Here is a 14,649-nt window from a genome sequence, read left to right as displayed (position 1 = left end):
TATATATATATATATATATATATATATATATATATATATATATATATATATATAATATGTATTATACACCGTTACCGTAATTTCTCCAGTAACCTTCAGACATCGTTCTGGTAATGTTCCGGAACACGTGTTCCTGTCGGTTCTGGTCTCATTTAAAGAACCATTTAGAACCCTTTATATTATTCATTCATCCACAAACATGAGCAACTATTTATTTTATTATTCTTGTAGTTAGTTTTAAATTTTTAGGTTATAAATGTTCCTTTGAAAACACCAGTGATTTTATAGATTTTATTTATTTTTTAATATTTTGTAATGTTAAAACATCCTGAGAACATTTCTCTTAATTCATTCAATCACAAGTTAAAATATTAAAATCAGAATCCTAAAGTGGAGCGATGAGTCACTTTAAACTGTGACATCATCTGTCTGTCTACGACATCATCGTTATGACGTCAGCAATGTACATTTAAACCTCGGTTTATTATTTTATGTGGAAAACGATCAAATCTTTTTTTGACGATGGAGCGTTCATGAGACGTTACTAACATGAGTTAGCGGAGGCGAGGCTGCAGCTTGGCATTATGGGACGTGTAGTTTGAACCCAGTGGATCTTTAAACGTGGACTTTTCAGATGTCGGATAAGACGGCGCCACGCTGCCAGCTGAGGCTGGAGTGGATCCACGGCTACAGAGGACACCAGTGTCGTAACAACCTGTACTACACCGCCGGGAAGGAGGTGCTGTACTTCGTGGCCGGAGTGGGCGTGGTCTACAACACCCGGGAACACACCCAGAAGTTCTACCTGGGACACAACGATGACATCATCAGGTGAGGGGGAAATACGTTTCTAATGAAGACGTGGAGGTTGTGGTTTTAGTCCTATCCATTCATCGATATATCTATCAGTGATTAGTCCTATCCATTCATCTATATATCTATCAGTGATTAGTCCTATCCATTCATCGATATATCTATCAGTGATTAGACCTATCCATTCATCTATATATCTATCAGTGATTAGTCCTATCGATTCATCTATATATCTATCAGTGATTAGTCCTATCCATTCATCTATATATCTATCAGTGATTAGACCTATCCATTCATCTATATATCTATCAGTGATTAGTCCTATCCATTCATCTATATATCAGTGATTAGACCTATCCATCCATCTATATATCTATCAGTGATTAGACCTATCCATTCATCTATATATCTATCAGTGATTAGTCCTATCCATTCATCTATATATCTATCAGTGATTAGACCTATCCATTCATCTATATATCTATCAGTGATTAGACCTATCCATTCATCTATATATCTATCAGTGATTAGACCTATCCATTCATCTATATATCTGTCAGTGATTAGTCCTATCCATTCATCTATATATCTATCAGTGATTAGACCTATCCATCCATCTATATATCTATCAGTGATTAGACCTATCCATTCATCTATATATCTATCAGTGATTAGTCCTATCCATTCATCTATATATCTGTCAGTGATTAGTCCTATCCATTCATCTATATATCTATCAGTGATTAGACCTATCCATTCATCTATATATCTATCAGTGATTAGTCCTATCCATTCATCTATATATCTATCAGTGATTAGTCCTATCCATTCATCTATATATCTATCAGTGATTAGACCTATCCATTCATCTATATATCTATCAGTGATTAGTCCTATCCATTCATCTATATATCTATCAGTGATTAGACCTATCCATTCATCTATATATCTATCAGTGATTAGACCTATCCATTCATCTATATATCTATCAGTGATTAGTCCTATCCATTCATCTATATATCTATCAGTGATTAGACCTATCCATTCATCTATATATATATCAGTGATTAGTCCTATCCATTCATCTATATATCTATCAGTGATTAGACCTATCCATTCATCTATATATCTATCAGTGATTAGTCCTATCCATTCATCTATATATCTATCAGTGATTAGACCTATCCATTCATCTATATATCTATCAGTGATTAGTCCTATCCATTCATCTATATATCTATCAGTGATTAGTCCTATCCATTCATCTATATATCTATCAGTGATTAGTCCTATCCATTCATCTATATATCTATCAGTGATTAGTCCTATCCATTCATCTATATATCTATCAGTGATTAGTCCTATCCATTCATCTATATATCAGTGATTAGACCTATCCATCCATCTATATATCTATCAGTGATTAGTCCTATCCATTCATCGATATATCTATCAGTGATTAGACCTATCCATTCATCTATATATCTATCAGTGATTAGACCTATCCATTCATCTATATATCAGTGATTAGACCTATCCATCCATCTATATATCTATCAGTGATTAGACCTATTCATTCATCTATATATCTATCAGTGATTAGACCTATCCAACTATGCAAAGTTGACCGAATCGAGTGGGAGTATCTATTCACGGTCTTGCAGAAATTCAGTTTTGGTGATGTTTTCGGCTCCTGGATTAGACTCTTATATTCATCTCCGCAAGCGTGTGTCGGCACCAACTCATTACGTTCCCCATATTTCACTTTGACGAGAGGCACACGCCAAGGATGCCCACTTTCCCCTTGCTTTTTGCAATTGAACCACTATCCATTGCATTGAAAACATCACCACTTTTGCGGGAGTACGGCGGGGTGGGATAGAACATCGTGTGTCACTGTACGCAGATGACCTTTGTTGTATGTGAATGACCCAGTGGCATCTTCTCCGATAATTAAATCGATTCTGACGGAATTTGGTTCATTCTCAGGATATAAACTGAACTTCGAAAAGAGTGAATTGTACCCAATAAACGATTTGGCCTCCCAAATTCAACAGTCTTCAGTACCTTTTCGTTTAGCCAGTTTGGGTTTCAGATACCTAGGTGTGAACATAATCCGCAGTCTTGCCTCTCTTCATACAGCCAACTTTAACCCCTTGGTTGAAAATATGAAAAATGATCTTCTTAGATGGAGCAACCTGCCCCTGTCACTACCTGGCAGGGTACAGTCTATAAAAATGAATGTATTCCCCAAACTTCCTCCTCTCTGGGAAGCAGAAGCCACGTTCGTTGATCGTTCACGCCCCTTTTCCAAGATGGCTGCTGCTGTGCTTCTGTGATCTTGTGGTTGGCATTTCTATCCAACTATAATCTGAGGAATCCTACCTAGTACTAAGTGAGAAAACTCTTCAGTGAAACTGGATCATCTGAAGATAGAGTTGGATGGGACCCATCGGGTTGGGAAGCATATTCCATCTTCACAAAAGCCCCGACCCATTGTGGTCAGATTTCTACGGCTGCAGGATAAACTCTCTGTTCTACATAAAGCTAAACATCTGAAGGGCTCAGGCATCTTCATCAATGAGGACTTAATCCATCCGCCAAAGAAGAAAGGAACTTCTCCCAGCAATGAAGGCAGCTCGAGAGAGAGAGGCGACATTGCATATTTGAGATACGACAAACTTATTGTCCATCCACCTTCCCAAAACCCACATCAACAAAGAAATGTCCAGAGTCTGGCTCCCTAGTCTCCGACATTAGGAATGTATTAACCTCTAAAGGTACTTTTTAGATTTGTTTGTATCTGTATACATGATTCTCTACAGACACTATGGTCCACAACACATCTGATCTGGAAGGCCAGACCTTTACGCATTTTGATCTCTCTACCAGTGACTCTTATCATTTTGATATTGACCCAGATTTACATTTCTTTTCATCACTTGATGTCTCTAACCTCTGTAGTTTTGATGATGGAACTCAGTTTAATGACTTCTGTGTTTCTCTGCCACGTAATACATTCTCTACTTTTCATCTGAATATAAGTCTTGTTTAAGTCTTCCTAGTAATTATGACAAATGTATTCATTATTTATCCTTACTGAAGCATGATTTTTCAGTTATTGCCCTGTCAGAAACATGGCTTACTGAGGACTCAAGAGACATCTTTAAAATACCAAAATACAATTCAGTTCACTATATAAGAGAGAATAGATGTGGAGGGGGAGTATCTCTGTTTATTCACGGTGACTATGAATTCAACATCGGGGATGATCTCACGTTGAAGTCACAGAGGGATGAGGTGGAATCAGTTTTTGTAGACTCTCTGGTGTCTCTGGTGGAAAGAATGTTATTGTTGGTTATTTATCGCCCACCTGACTCTGACGTCAAAGTGTTCAATGACAGTCTGGGCTGTTCTCTTGACCTGATAAACAATGAGGATAAACTTTGTTACATTTTAGGAGATTTCAATATAAACCTTTTCAAACATCGACTACATACTCCTACTGGGGATTTTCTCAATATTCTTTACTCTAGTTACTTTTTCTCTCTTATTCATAAAGCAACACGCGTTACAGAACAATCAGTGACTTTGATAACATCTCAACCAATTCTTTGAGTGAAGGAACCAAATCTGGAGTTTTGTATTCCGACTTGTCAGATCATTTTCCCATTTGCCAGTACTCTTTAATCGAGATTAAGAGAGCTAAACATACTAAGAAAATTATGCAGAAAAGAATTATGAGCAAATCAAATATTTCAAAATGTAAAGATATTCTTACCAGTATTTCATGGGATGATCTATATGTGGAAAATAACACTGATTTGGCATATCAGAGGTTTATGAAAGTTATGAACCTTAGTTTCAATGATTGTTTTCCAATTTGTAGTTCCACGAAGAAAAGCAGTCAAGTTAGTAAGAACCGGTTCACAATACATTTACTGAAGCTGCTGAGGAACAAAAATAAACTCTACAGAAGATATGTTTCAAATCCCACGCCTCTTACTCATGGGGCTTATAAATCCTGTAGAAATAACTATACCCATATCATTAGATCTACAAAAAAGAAATATTACAGTGAAACATTTATGAAGTGCTCAAAAGATATAAAAAACACGTGGAAAGCAATAAATCAAGTGCTGCAAAGAGAAAAGACGACACCAGAGCTTCCTTCAGTCTTTTTGGATGGTGACAATTCTCCATTTTGATATCGCTCAAAAATGTAATGAATTCTTTGTAAATATTGGTCATGAATTAACTAACTATTCCGGCTTGTCATGGGAATCCACTGGATTTTATTCCAACAAATGTCCCTATTATCTCTAATTTTAGGTGAAACAGTCAATATTGCAGCCACTTGTTCACATCGTCACCTTGTCTTTGTCAGGTGTTGTGCCAGAGGATTTAAAAATTGCCAAAGTTATTCCTTTGTTCAAAGCAGAAAACCCACTTTGTTTCAACAACTATAGACCCATATATATATTGCCTTGTTTTTCAAAAATACTAGAAACAATTTGACACAAAAGGATTATGTTTCATGGAGAGTCTAATTCAATTCTTTACAAACACCAGTATGTGTTCCGTAAAAATCGTTCAACTTATATGGCTTTACTTTACCCAGTTGATAAAGTTATCTCTGCACTTGACAGTAATGAATTTACTTGCAGCATTTTTATAGACCTTTCCAAAGCCTTCGATACAGTAAACCATAATATTTTATTGGAAAAGCTGCATAAATATGGTTTCCATGACATTGCATACAAATGGCTAAAAAATGATGTCTCCAACAGAAGACAGTTTGTTTGTGTTAAAGGTTGTTATTCAAACAAAGCAGACTAATATGTGGGGTTCCACAGGGGTCCATTCTGGGACCATTATTATTCCTTATTTATATTAATGATTTGTCTAATGTGTCAAAAAGCCTTTTTCCGACAATGTTGGCAGATGACACAACCCTCATTCTCTCTCATTCCAATTTCAATTCCCTGATTATGGAAGCTAATGCTGGTTTAACTGCATATGCTACATGGTTCAGATAAATAAACTATCTTTGAATATCAAAAAATCGAATTTTATTATTTTCAGTGGCAAAGAATTGTACTGTAAGGATTTATCTAAAATTAAAATTGAATCTGTTGAGATGCCTCAAGTGTCATCTACAAAATTCCTAGGAATTATTTTTGATGAGAGTTTAAGTTGGAGTAAACATATTGACTGTTAGTAGAAAAATAAACAAATCTATTGGAATAATAATGAGACATCTTGTCTCTGCAAACTGTCTCCTTATTCTTTATGACAGTATCATTTATCTGTATCTTTCATATTGTAATGTAGTTTGGATCAGTACTTTTCTTACTACTCTGCAAAAAAATGTTGGTCCTCCAGAAACGTTTTGTTCGGATCGCAACCCGATCAGTCACACTTCTCATCTGCTCCTCTATTTCAGAAACTACAGATTCTGACTATTTATGACATCAATATTTCATAAACTTGTGTTTTTATTTATAAGATACTTTCAGGTGAAGGAATATTGCTGATCATTTCAAGACCTACTATAAATTCAATTCACAGGTCCACTCTCACTCAATCTTCACATCTTCATCCTCCTAAGTCACTGACTAGCAGAGGACAACTTCCAATAAGATTTAGGGAACCAAACTATGGAATGACTTTTCCCACCTAACAAAAATAATGTTTTAAAAGATGCCGAAAAGAAAATCGAATTGCTGTTTTGTAACAGTTTTTTTATGTATTAGTGTTCATGTCTTTCTTGTTTTAGCTGTTATATTACACATGCACACACGTGCTCACACACACTCGACACAATTACATTATTTATTTTCTTTTATTTCTTTCTTTGTTTTGTTGTAATCTAATGTATTATGCATATTTAATTTTATCTTTGTAATTTTGTAAAATGTTAACATTATATAGGTGGAGGCTTCAAATAAGCCCAGTTGGCTTTCTGTCTCTTCCTGCTCTGTGATATTCATTTATCTGTTATGTTTGTTGATTTTGAATTTTGTTGTTTGAATTGTGCAAAATAAATAAACTCAAAAAAAACATTTCATTAAGATGCTTACCAATATTCTTGCCAAAATCTTTTTTTCTAGTCTGTTGATAAGATTATTTTAAACTTTGTCTGGGCAGGCAAGTCTCCACGAGTGAGTAAGGTCTTTCTGCAATGCCCAAGGGACTTGGGTGGCCTGGCTCTTCCTAATTTTATTTTTTTTATTTTTGGGCAACTAATATTCAAAAAATATAATTTTGGATTAATGCCCCTGAGACTGATTGGTGCATTTTGGAGGCTCCATCATGCTATTCATCTTCTCTTCCTGCATTGGTATACTCATCTCTTCCGATAAAACTGTCCAGCCATTCTTCTAACCCGATTGTCCTTGCTACTCTTAGAACTTGGATTCAATTTCGTCTTCACTTTAAATTTCTAACAGCTTCTGCTCAGGGTCCGATCCGTAATAATCATCTATTCCCACCATCTGTAGTGGACAGAACCTTCTCGCAGTGGGGAAAAAGTGGACTGAAGTGTTTCAGGGATCTTTTTGACGGTGACCACTTCTCTAGCTTCGACTCTCTTTGTCAGAGATGTGGCCTGGACCGTTCAAATCTCTTCAGATACTTTCAGGCCCGTCACTTTGTAGTGAAACACTTTCCATCATACCCTGACCTCCTGCGCAAAACACTTTGGGAAAGCCTGCTGGACACACATCCAACTCAGAAGGGACTGAACTCTAAAGTTTACAACCAGATCATAACTACAATAGATACCTCTTCTACAATCAAAACCAAATGGGAAAGTGAGATGAACCTGACAGAGAATTGGTGGGTGGATGCACTGAACAGGGTGAACACATCTACGTCTTGTGCCAGACTTGGTCTCATTCAGTTTGAAGTGGTCCATAGATGCACTTTAGTCACAGCAAACTGGCTGAAATATTGCCAGGTCGCGACCCAGGATGTAACCGTTGTGATCATCCTCAAGCAGATTTACTTTACACATGTTTTGGGCGTGTCCTAAACTTGAACACTTCTGGTACTATGTTTTTGATATTTTAACTATAGTTTTAGGGATCAAGGTACAACCATGCCCTCTTCTGGCAGTCTTTGGAATCCCAGCCAAACCCATCACATACAGTACTTAAGAGAAGGACATTATTGCCTTCACCGCTCTTCTGGTACGTCAGAATACTTCTTGCTTGGAAATCTCCAAGTCCACCATCTCAGCCTGCCTGGCTTAAGGATGTGATGTTCTTTTTAAGTCTTGAAAAAATTAAATATGCACTTAGAGGCTGTAATGACAATTTCGCTAAAAAATGGCAACCTTTCATTTCATATTTTCAGAATCTATTAGTGCTGCCTACCGAATGAGATATGTCTGGTAATTTGTACTGATTTATCTGGTCCTCTGTCCTTCCCTTATCTGTCTGATTAATTGCAATTTAACCTAACTACTGAACTATAGTTTTACAATACTGTACTACATAAACTTTACGTAAACAAATGTGAAGGCCTTGTCTGTGGGTGGGTGTTTTGATTGAAGTGACTCTTTGTTTTCTGTTTTTGTTTTGTTTGTTTGTTTTAATGTTTTTTGCTTTTCTTTCTTGTTATTTTCTCCTTTACTACTGTAAAATGAGAAACGCGTGCACAAAAAATGAAAATATTTGCTCTTTGATTTGTATGTCATATGGTGCGTTCTCATCATCAGTGTATATATAAAAATAAAAGACATCTTACAAAGTCTCAAATGGCTCTAATTTCATTATCTCTGATGTCATGGCTGGATTATGAGACGAAGGACACAGACGTTATAGTTGTTGTGTCTTAATACACGTCTCCATCTAGTTTTATGTCTCTTTGTAGTCAGTTTGTGTCTCTTTGTAGTTGCTTTGTGTCTCTTTGTAGTTGCTTTGTGTCTCTTTGTAGTCGCTTTCTGTATCTTTGCGTCGTCTCTTTGTAGTCACGTTGTGTCTCTTTGTAGTCATTTTGTGTATTTTTGTAGTCACTTTGTATTTGCGAAGTGTAACTGTGTGTCTTTGTAGTCACTTTGTGTGTCTTTGTGGTCGCTGTGTGTCTTTGTGGAGTTGCTTTGTGTCTTTTTGTCGTAACTTTGTGTCTCTTTTTAGTTATTAGGGCCCGAGCACCGACGTAGTCGGAGCGGAGGACCTATTGTTATTCTCATGTTTATGATTATTATCGTACCCGTTTCGTCGCAAAAAGGAGGTGCTTGGGATACTGCAAAGTTTTAGAAATTTGGCACGCAAGCCAGAATTTGCGAAAATTGCAGTCTAATTGGGGTGCCCAGCTGCGGTATGAAAAATTGGCTCGATAGCGCCCCCTATTGAGTATCCCCAAAATCGGGTTTCACCTAGCTGTATGAAATTTGGTAGGTATGTGGAACGTGATGAGACGCACAAAAAATCCTCTTGGAGTTTTTCATTATACCAAACAGGAAGTCGGCCATTTTTAATGTTATGACGTTTTTGACCATTTCAAGGCATCATACTTTAACGAACTCATCCCACAGATTTGACCCGATTGACTTCAGATTTGGTCAGTCTGCTCTTGAGACCTTGGCAGTGAAAAGTTACTCAAAGATCAAAAAGTTATCGAACTATGTGGCCGAGGTGTGGCATCAAAAAAACACTGTTCGCCGCGAAACAGGAAGTTGTTGTAACTCGGCCGTACATTGTCTAATCTGCTCCAAATCTCTCATATGTCATAACATCCTGACCTGGAACACATCTATATGATAATTCAGAATCATAGTAATAGCGCCACCTAGTGGCAACCGGAAGTTGTACGTTGTGTACTTTGACATCCTGCTCCTCACAGATTAATCTGATCCCTCTCAAATGTTGTCAGAAAAGCCTTAAGACCTTGATAATGCTTCAATGTGAAGATTGTAAGAAGTTGTTGAAGGGCGGCGACGTGGTGGCTCGGCGAATTTCGATCCTTCGCCATCAACGAATAAACTGATGTAACTCGACTCCACATCATCAGATCTTTACCAGATTTCACATGTTTGATTAGACTCCAGGCCTGAAGACATCCGCAGGCCAATTTTGAATCATAGTCATAGCGCCACCTACTGGTAACAGGAAGTTAAAGTCTTTATACTTTGGCTTGTTTCTCTTAGTAGGTAAATCCAATCAACATAAAATTACTTACACACAAATATAACAAGTTCATAATGCCAGTTCATGAAGCTTTTGATGTTTCGTCGAACGACGTTGCCGTGGCGACACAGTCTTCGCCGTGAACAACGAAGGTAAAAATGTTCGAAACATAAGCAAACTTGGCACACAGATTTAAAGGCCAAAATATAGTTATATAATATGATTTTATTGGTTCAGAGTGGCAAATCGGCTCAATAGTGCCCCCTACAAAATTTTGACGAAGCAGCCCTCGCTGTACATAGATTTACAAAATTTGGGAGGAACATGTATCACATGTGGATTTACAATAAAGTCTCTTGGGACCATGCTTTAAACCCAACCGGAAGTCAGCCATTTTTAATTTTTTATGAATTTTTAGTGTCGTTTTTGTCATTTCCAGGCGCTGTACTTAAACGAACTCCGAGGGAAATAATCGAGTCAACTTCAAATTTGGTCAGTACAATCTAAAGAACTTTCAGATGAAAAGTTACTCGAGGCTTGTTGTTTCGTGAAAAGCCGTTGCCGTGACGACGCATTCTTCGCCATGAAAAATGAAGGTGTTTTTGAGGGGCTAAAAATGCTCAAAACATGACCAAAGTTGTCAAACACATTCAAAATCCTGAATGTGGTTATCTAATGTGACTGTAATGCTTCAAAGTGTCAAGTCGGCTCAATAGCGCCCCCTACAAAATTTCGACGATGCAGCCCTCGCAGTACATTTCACCTAGATGTATAAAATTTGGTAAGCAGATGTATCCCATGTAGACTTAAAAAAGTCTTAGGGGTCTAAGCTCTAAACCCAACCGGAAGTCAGCCATTTTGAATTTTGTATGAATTTCTCGTGTTTTTTTTCCATTTACAGGTGCTGTACTACGAACTCCTAGGGAATTAATCCGATCAGCTTAGAATTTGGTCAGAACAATCTAAAGACCGTAGCGATTAAAAGTGAGTGAAAGCTTTAGGTTTCATCGAACGACGTGGATATGGTGTGACGGCCATTTTACATGGTTCGCCATCATCCATCAAGCTGTTGTAACTCGACTGTACTTTGTCAAAACTGTCCCAAACTTGACATGCTTGTTGACTGTCATGGCTTTAGGACTTCTGCATGCCAATATTAACTTATTGTCATAGCGCCACCTACTGATAAGCACGGACGTTAGCAGGATTCTATAACTACAGCGGCCCAAACACTGAACTTATTGAAAGGGTTTGTGGGCACAGCATGAGAAAAAGACTTCTCTGATCTAAATATGTGCAAACAGATGTTTGGAGAGCAAACGTTAGATAACAGTCATTCTCAAACCATGTCAGTGGCATTAGTACAAATGATCTGTCCAGAGCTTCTTCATGACAATCAGGTTAAACGTCACAATGAATGCTTCACACTACAGTCTAAAGTTACAGAAGAACTTCAAATGAAAACAGTGTGAAATGAAAGTGTTCAAGTAACAGCAAATGGCACTACTGTTTCGTTAACGTTCATGTAAGTCCAAATACAATCAGCAGGACACTGCAGGGAGTTGAACCCATCCCAGTAAACTGACAGTCTGTTGTGTTACAAACACTGAAGCACATTCACACACATTCATTTTCTTAATGATCTTTAAAGGCTTACATTTATGATTGTATCGGATGTACACTCAAAACATTTGAGGCTTCAGACCTGGCAACATGATCTTGCTACGCTGCTGGTCTACACAGGAAATATCTCACTCGTGCACGCAGAGTGTGATGGTCACAGAAATGCACGGCCGCGTCACCCAGAGTCCTGCCAGTACCAGGAAATACCGTTTAACTCGTGCATGCAGTGTATGACGATCACAGCAATGCATGGCCAGAGTCCTGCTAGTATCCTCGACGTGCGTGCAGTTGCGAGGGCCCGATCAATGCTGCTCGCAGCTTTCATTTAGTGTCTTTGTAGTCACTTTGTGTCTCGTTGTCGTCACTTTGTCTCTTTGCAGTCACTTTGTGTCTCCTTGTAGTTGTTTCATGTTCCTTTGTGGTCATTTTGAGTCTCATCCTGGTTGGTAGGCAGCTCTTCGATTGACATTTAGTAGGAGAAGGCCCAGGGGCCTCTGATACTTTTGGCCCCTGGGTCTCTGTCTGTTAGGCAGGTTTGTAGACTTTGTTGTAAAGAGACAAGAAACCTTGTTGTCCTCTTTGTTTACCAGGAAAGTTGCTCTTTTCTGGTAAGCATATTTTTGTGGGTGGAGGGAAGATGTCCGCAGAACATTGTCTCACTCTCTCTGTCTGTCTGTCTTTCTGTCCTTGCCTGTCTGTCTCTCTCTCAGTCTAGCGATCCATCCAGATAAGGTCCAGGTGGCGACGGGTCAGGTGGGTAAAGACCCGTTCATCTGTATCTGGGACACCTACTCCATGCAGACCGTGTCCATCCTGAGGGACGTCCACACACACGGAGTCGCCTGTTTGGCCTTCGACTCTGATGGACAGGTCAGACCACCCCCTCCCCCCCCCTCACGATGACATGCACCAAATTCTGGTTTTTCCAAAAAAAGACAACATTCCTTTTTTTTATACATTTTTTATTGAAAGACACGAGACAATATTTAGACAATACATAGACATAACAACAAGAGGATGACAAGAACAGTGGGATAAAAGCCAGCAAATATCATATAGTCTGTGTGTGTGTGTGTGTGTGTGTGTGTGTGTGTGTGTGTGTGTGCGCGTGTGTGTGTGAGAATGTCCTTGAGCCTTTTGAGATGGAGGGAAAAAAATATAAAAATAATCATAATAATTTAAAAAACAACAAACCAAATAAATGAAAAACAGGTAAGTATGTGTGCATATGGATGTTCATGTGTGCATGTACGTGGGTTTCAATTGGTTGTCCGGCAAGAAAAACAAAACAGAAATCAACAATAGTAAAAAATACACAAAAAAAATATATATATACCGGTGTATATATACTATACATATTTCAACATTAATAGAATGGGTGGTGTCACGTTTGCAGAAACATAGTGAGGGATGACCAGGTGGAATGGTGTTCTGTTGTATTGTATATGATGGATGAGGTTAGATTTTCCATTGAAATATATTCTATCATTGAGTTTCTCCAGTGTGTGATGTGTGTGTTATTCCTTGATTTCCAGTTCATGAGGATAGTTTTCTTGGCGATAGTTCGGGCCACAAGGATTAATTTGCGGTTTGTTTTACTCAGATGTATTGTTGAGATGTCTCCTAGTCAGCACAGTGAAGGGGATAAAGGGACGAGGCAGCAGGAGGACAGACAGTGACTCACTTATTTCTTCCCAAAAGTGATGAACTGGCGTGCAGTGCCAGGTGGCGTGAACAAAGCTATCCGGCTGTTCTGAGTGCAATGTGGACAGATATCTGACGTGAATCCCATTTGAAACATTTTTTGCTCGGTGTAATGAATTCTGTGAAGTATTTTATACTGTATTAGTTGTAAATTGGCATTTTTAGTCATGAAGTAGATGTTATTGCAGATTTGGTTCCAGAAATCAGCATCAGGAGTGATGGACAGGTCTGATTCCCATTCCCAAAAGACAACATTCCTAATGATCTGTTAGGCTAATAATCCTGTTTACATGCATACATTTATATTGTGATTAACGTAAAACAACCTAATCTTCCTCATCTTCATCCCCAGTGAATCCTTCTGTGTTTGACGGGTCGATGTCCGAACACGTTGTTCATCACGTCTAAATATGTTAAAGTGAACATCATGAGCTAAAATCATTTAATTTAGTGTTCCAGAGGTGGAGGACTTGTTGGACCTTGTTGGACTCAGCCTCCCTTTTTCATTCCTTCAGACACCTTTTCTAAAAGTTATTATATAAGTTATTATATATATATATATATATATATATATATATATATATATATATATATATATATATATATAAAATCCTCAATAGATTGTTTGATGTATTGGGAACACTTGAGGACCCAGGATTTTGTCTTGAGGAACTCCAATATATATATATATATAACAACACTATATTCTCATTTAGTGTGGTGTGCAGACCTACATGTTGTAAAACCAAATGCCTCGTACTCAACTCTGATGTGTTTGTTTCTTGTTTCTGTTTTTAGCGGATCGTGTCTGTTGGTCTGGACGCTAAGAACACGTTGTGTGTCTGGGATTGGAGGAGAGGACGAGTCCTCGCCATGGCAACCGGACACTCGGACCGAGTATGACTCTTTCATTCGTTCACACGGATTCTATTCTCAGCTGCTTGTAGCTGAAACACACACACACCTGGAATAGTCTTTCTTTTCCCCCCTATGTTAACTCTGGTAACTATTAACTCTGGTACCTCTAGCAACTAGTAACACTATTAACTAGTAACTCTAGTAACTCTGGTAACGATTAACTCTGGTACCTCTGGTAAATATAACTCTGGTAACTATTAACTCTGGTACCTCTGGTAACACTATTAACTAGTAACTGGTAACTAGTAACTCTGGTACCTCTGGTAACACTATTAACTCTGGTAACTAGTAACTCTGGTAACTATTAACTCTGGTACCTCTGGTAACACTATTAACTAGTAACTCTGGTAACTAGTAACTCTGGTAACTATTAACTCTGGTACCTCTGGCACCTAGTAACACTCGTAACTCTGGTACCTCTGCAAACACTATTAACTAGTACATCTGGTAACTAGTA

General features: G+C 38.0%; 1 protein-coding gene across 2 annotated transcripts in view; it reads left to right on the top strand.

Moving 5' to 3' along the window:
- Positions 1-634: 634 nt before the first annotated feature.
- Positions 635-14,649, top strand: part of LOC306784690 (echinoderm microtubule-associated protein-like 6) — a gene marked incomplete at its 5' end in the record, with an annotated part of 40,023 nt that continues 26,008 nt past the window's right edge. For both annotated transcript variants that reach the window (XM_079278777.1, XM_079278776.1), the window contains 3 exons: positions 635-831; positions 12,281-12,440; positions 14,073-14,171. In XM_079278777.1, coding sequence (XP_079134903.1) covers positions 635-831; positions 12,281-12,440; positions 14,073-14,171 — 456 coding nt within the window. The remainder of the gene's footprint in view (positions 832-12,280; positions 12,441-14,072; positions 14,172-14,649) is intronic.

The sequence above is a fragment of the Melanostigma gelatinosum genome (assembly GCF_949748355.1).
Source record: "Melanostigma gelatinosum genome assembly, chromosome: 11".
NCBI lineage: Eukaryota > Metazoa > Chordata > Actinopteri > Perciformes > Zoarcidae > Melanostigma > Melanostigma gelatinosum.
This window is presented reverse-complemented; position numbering and strand designations above follow the sequence as displayed.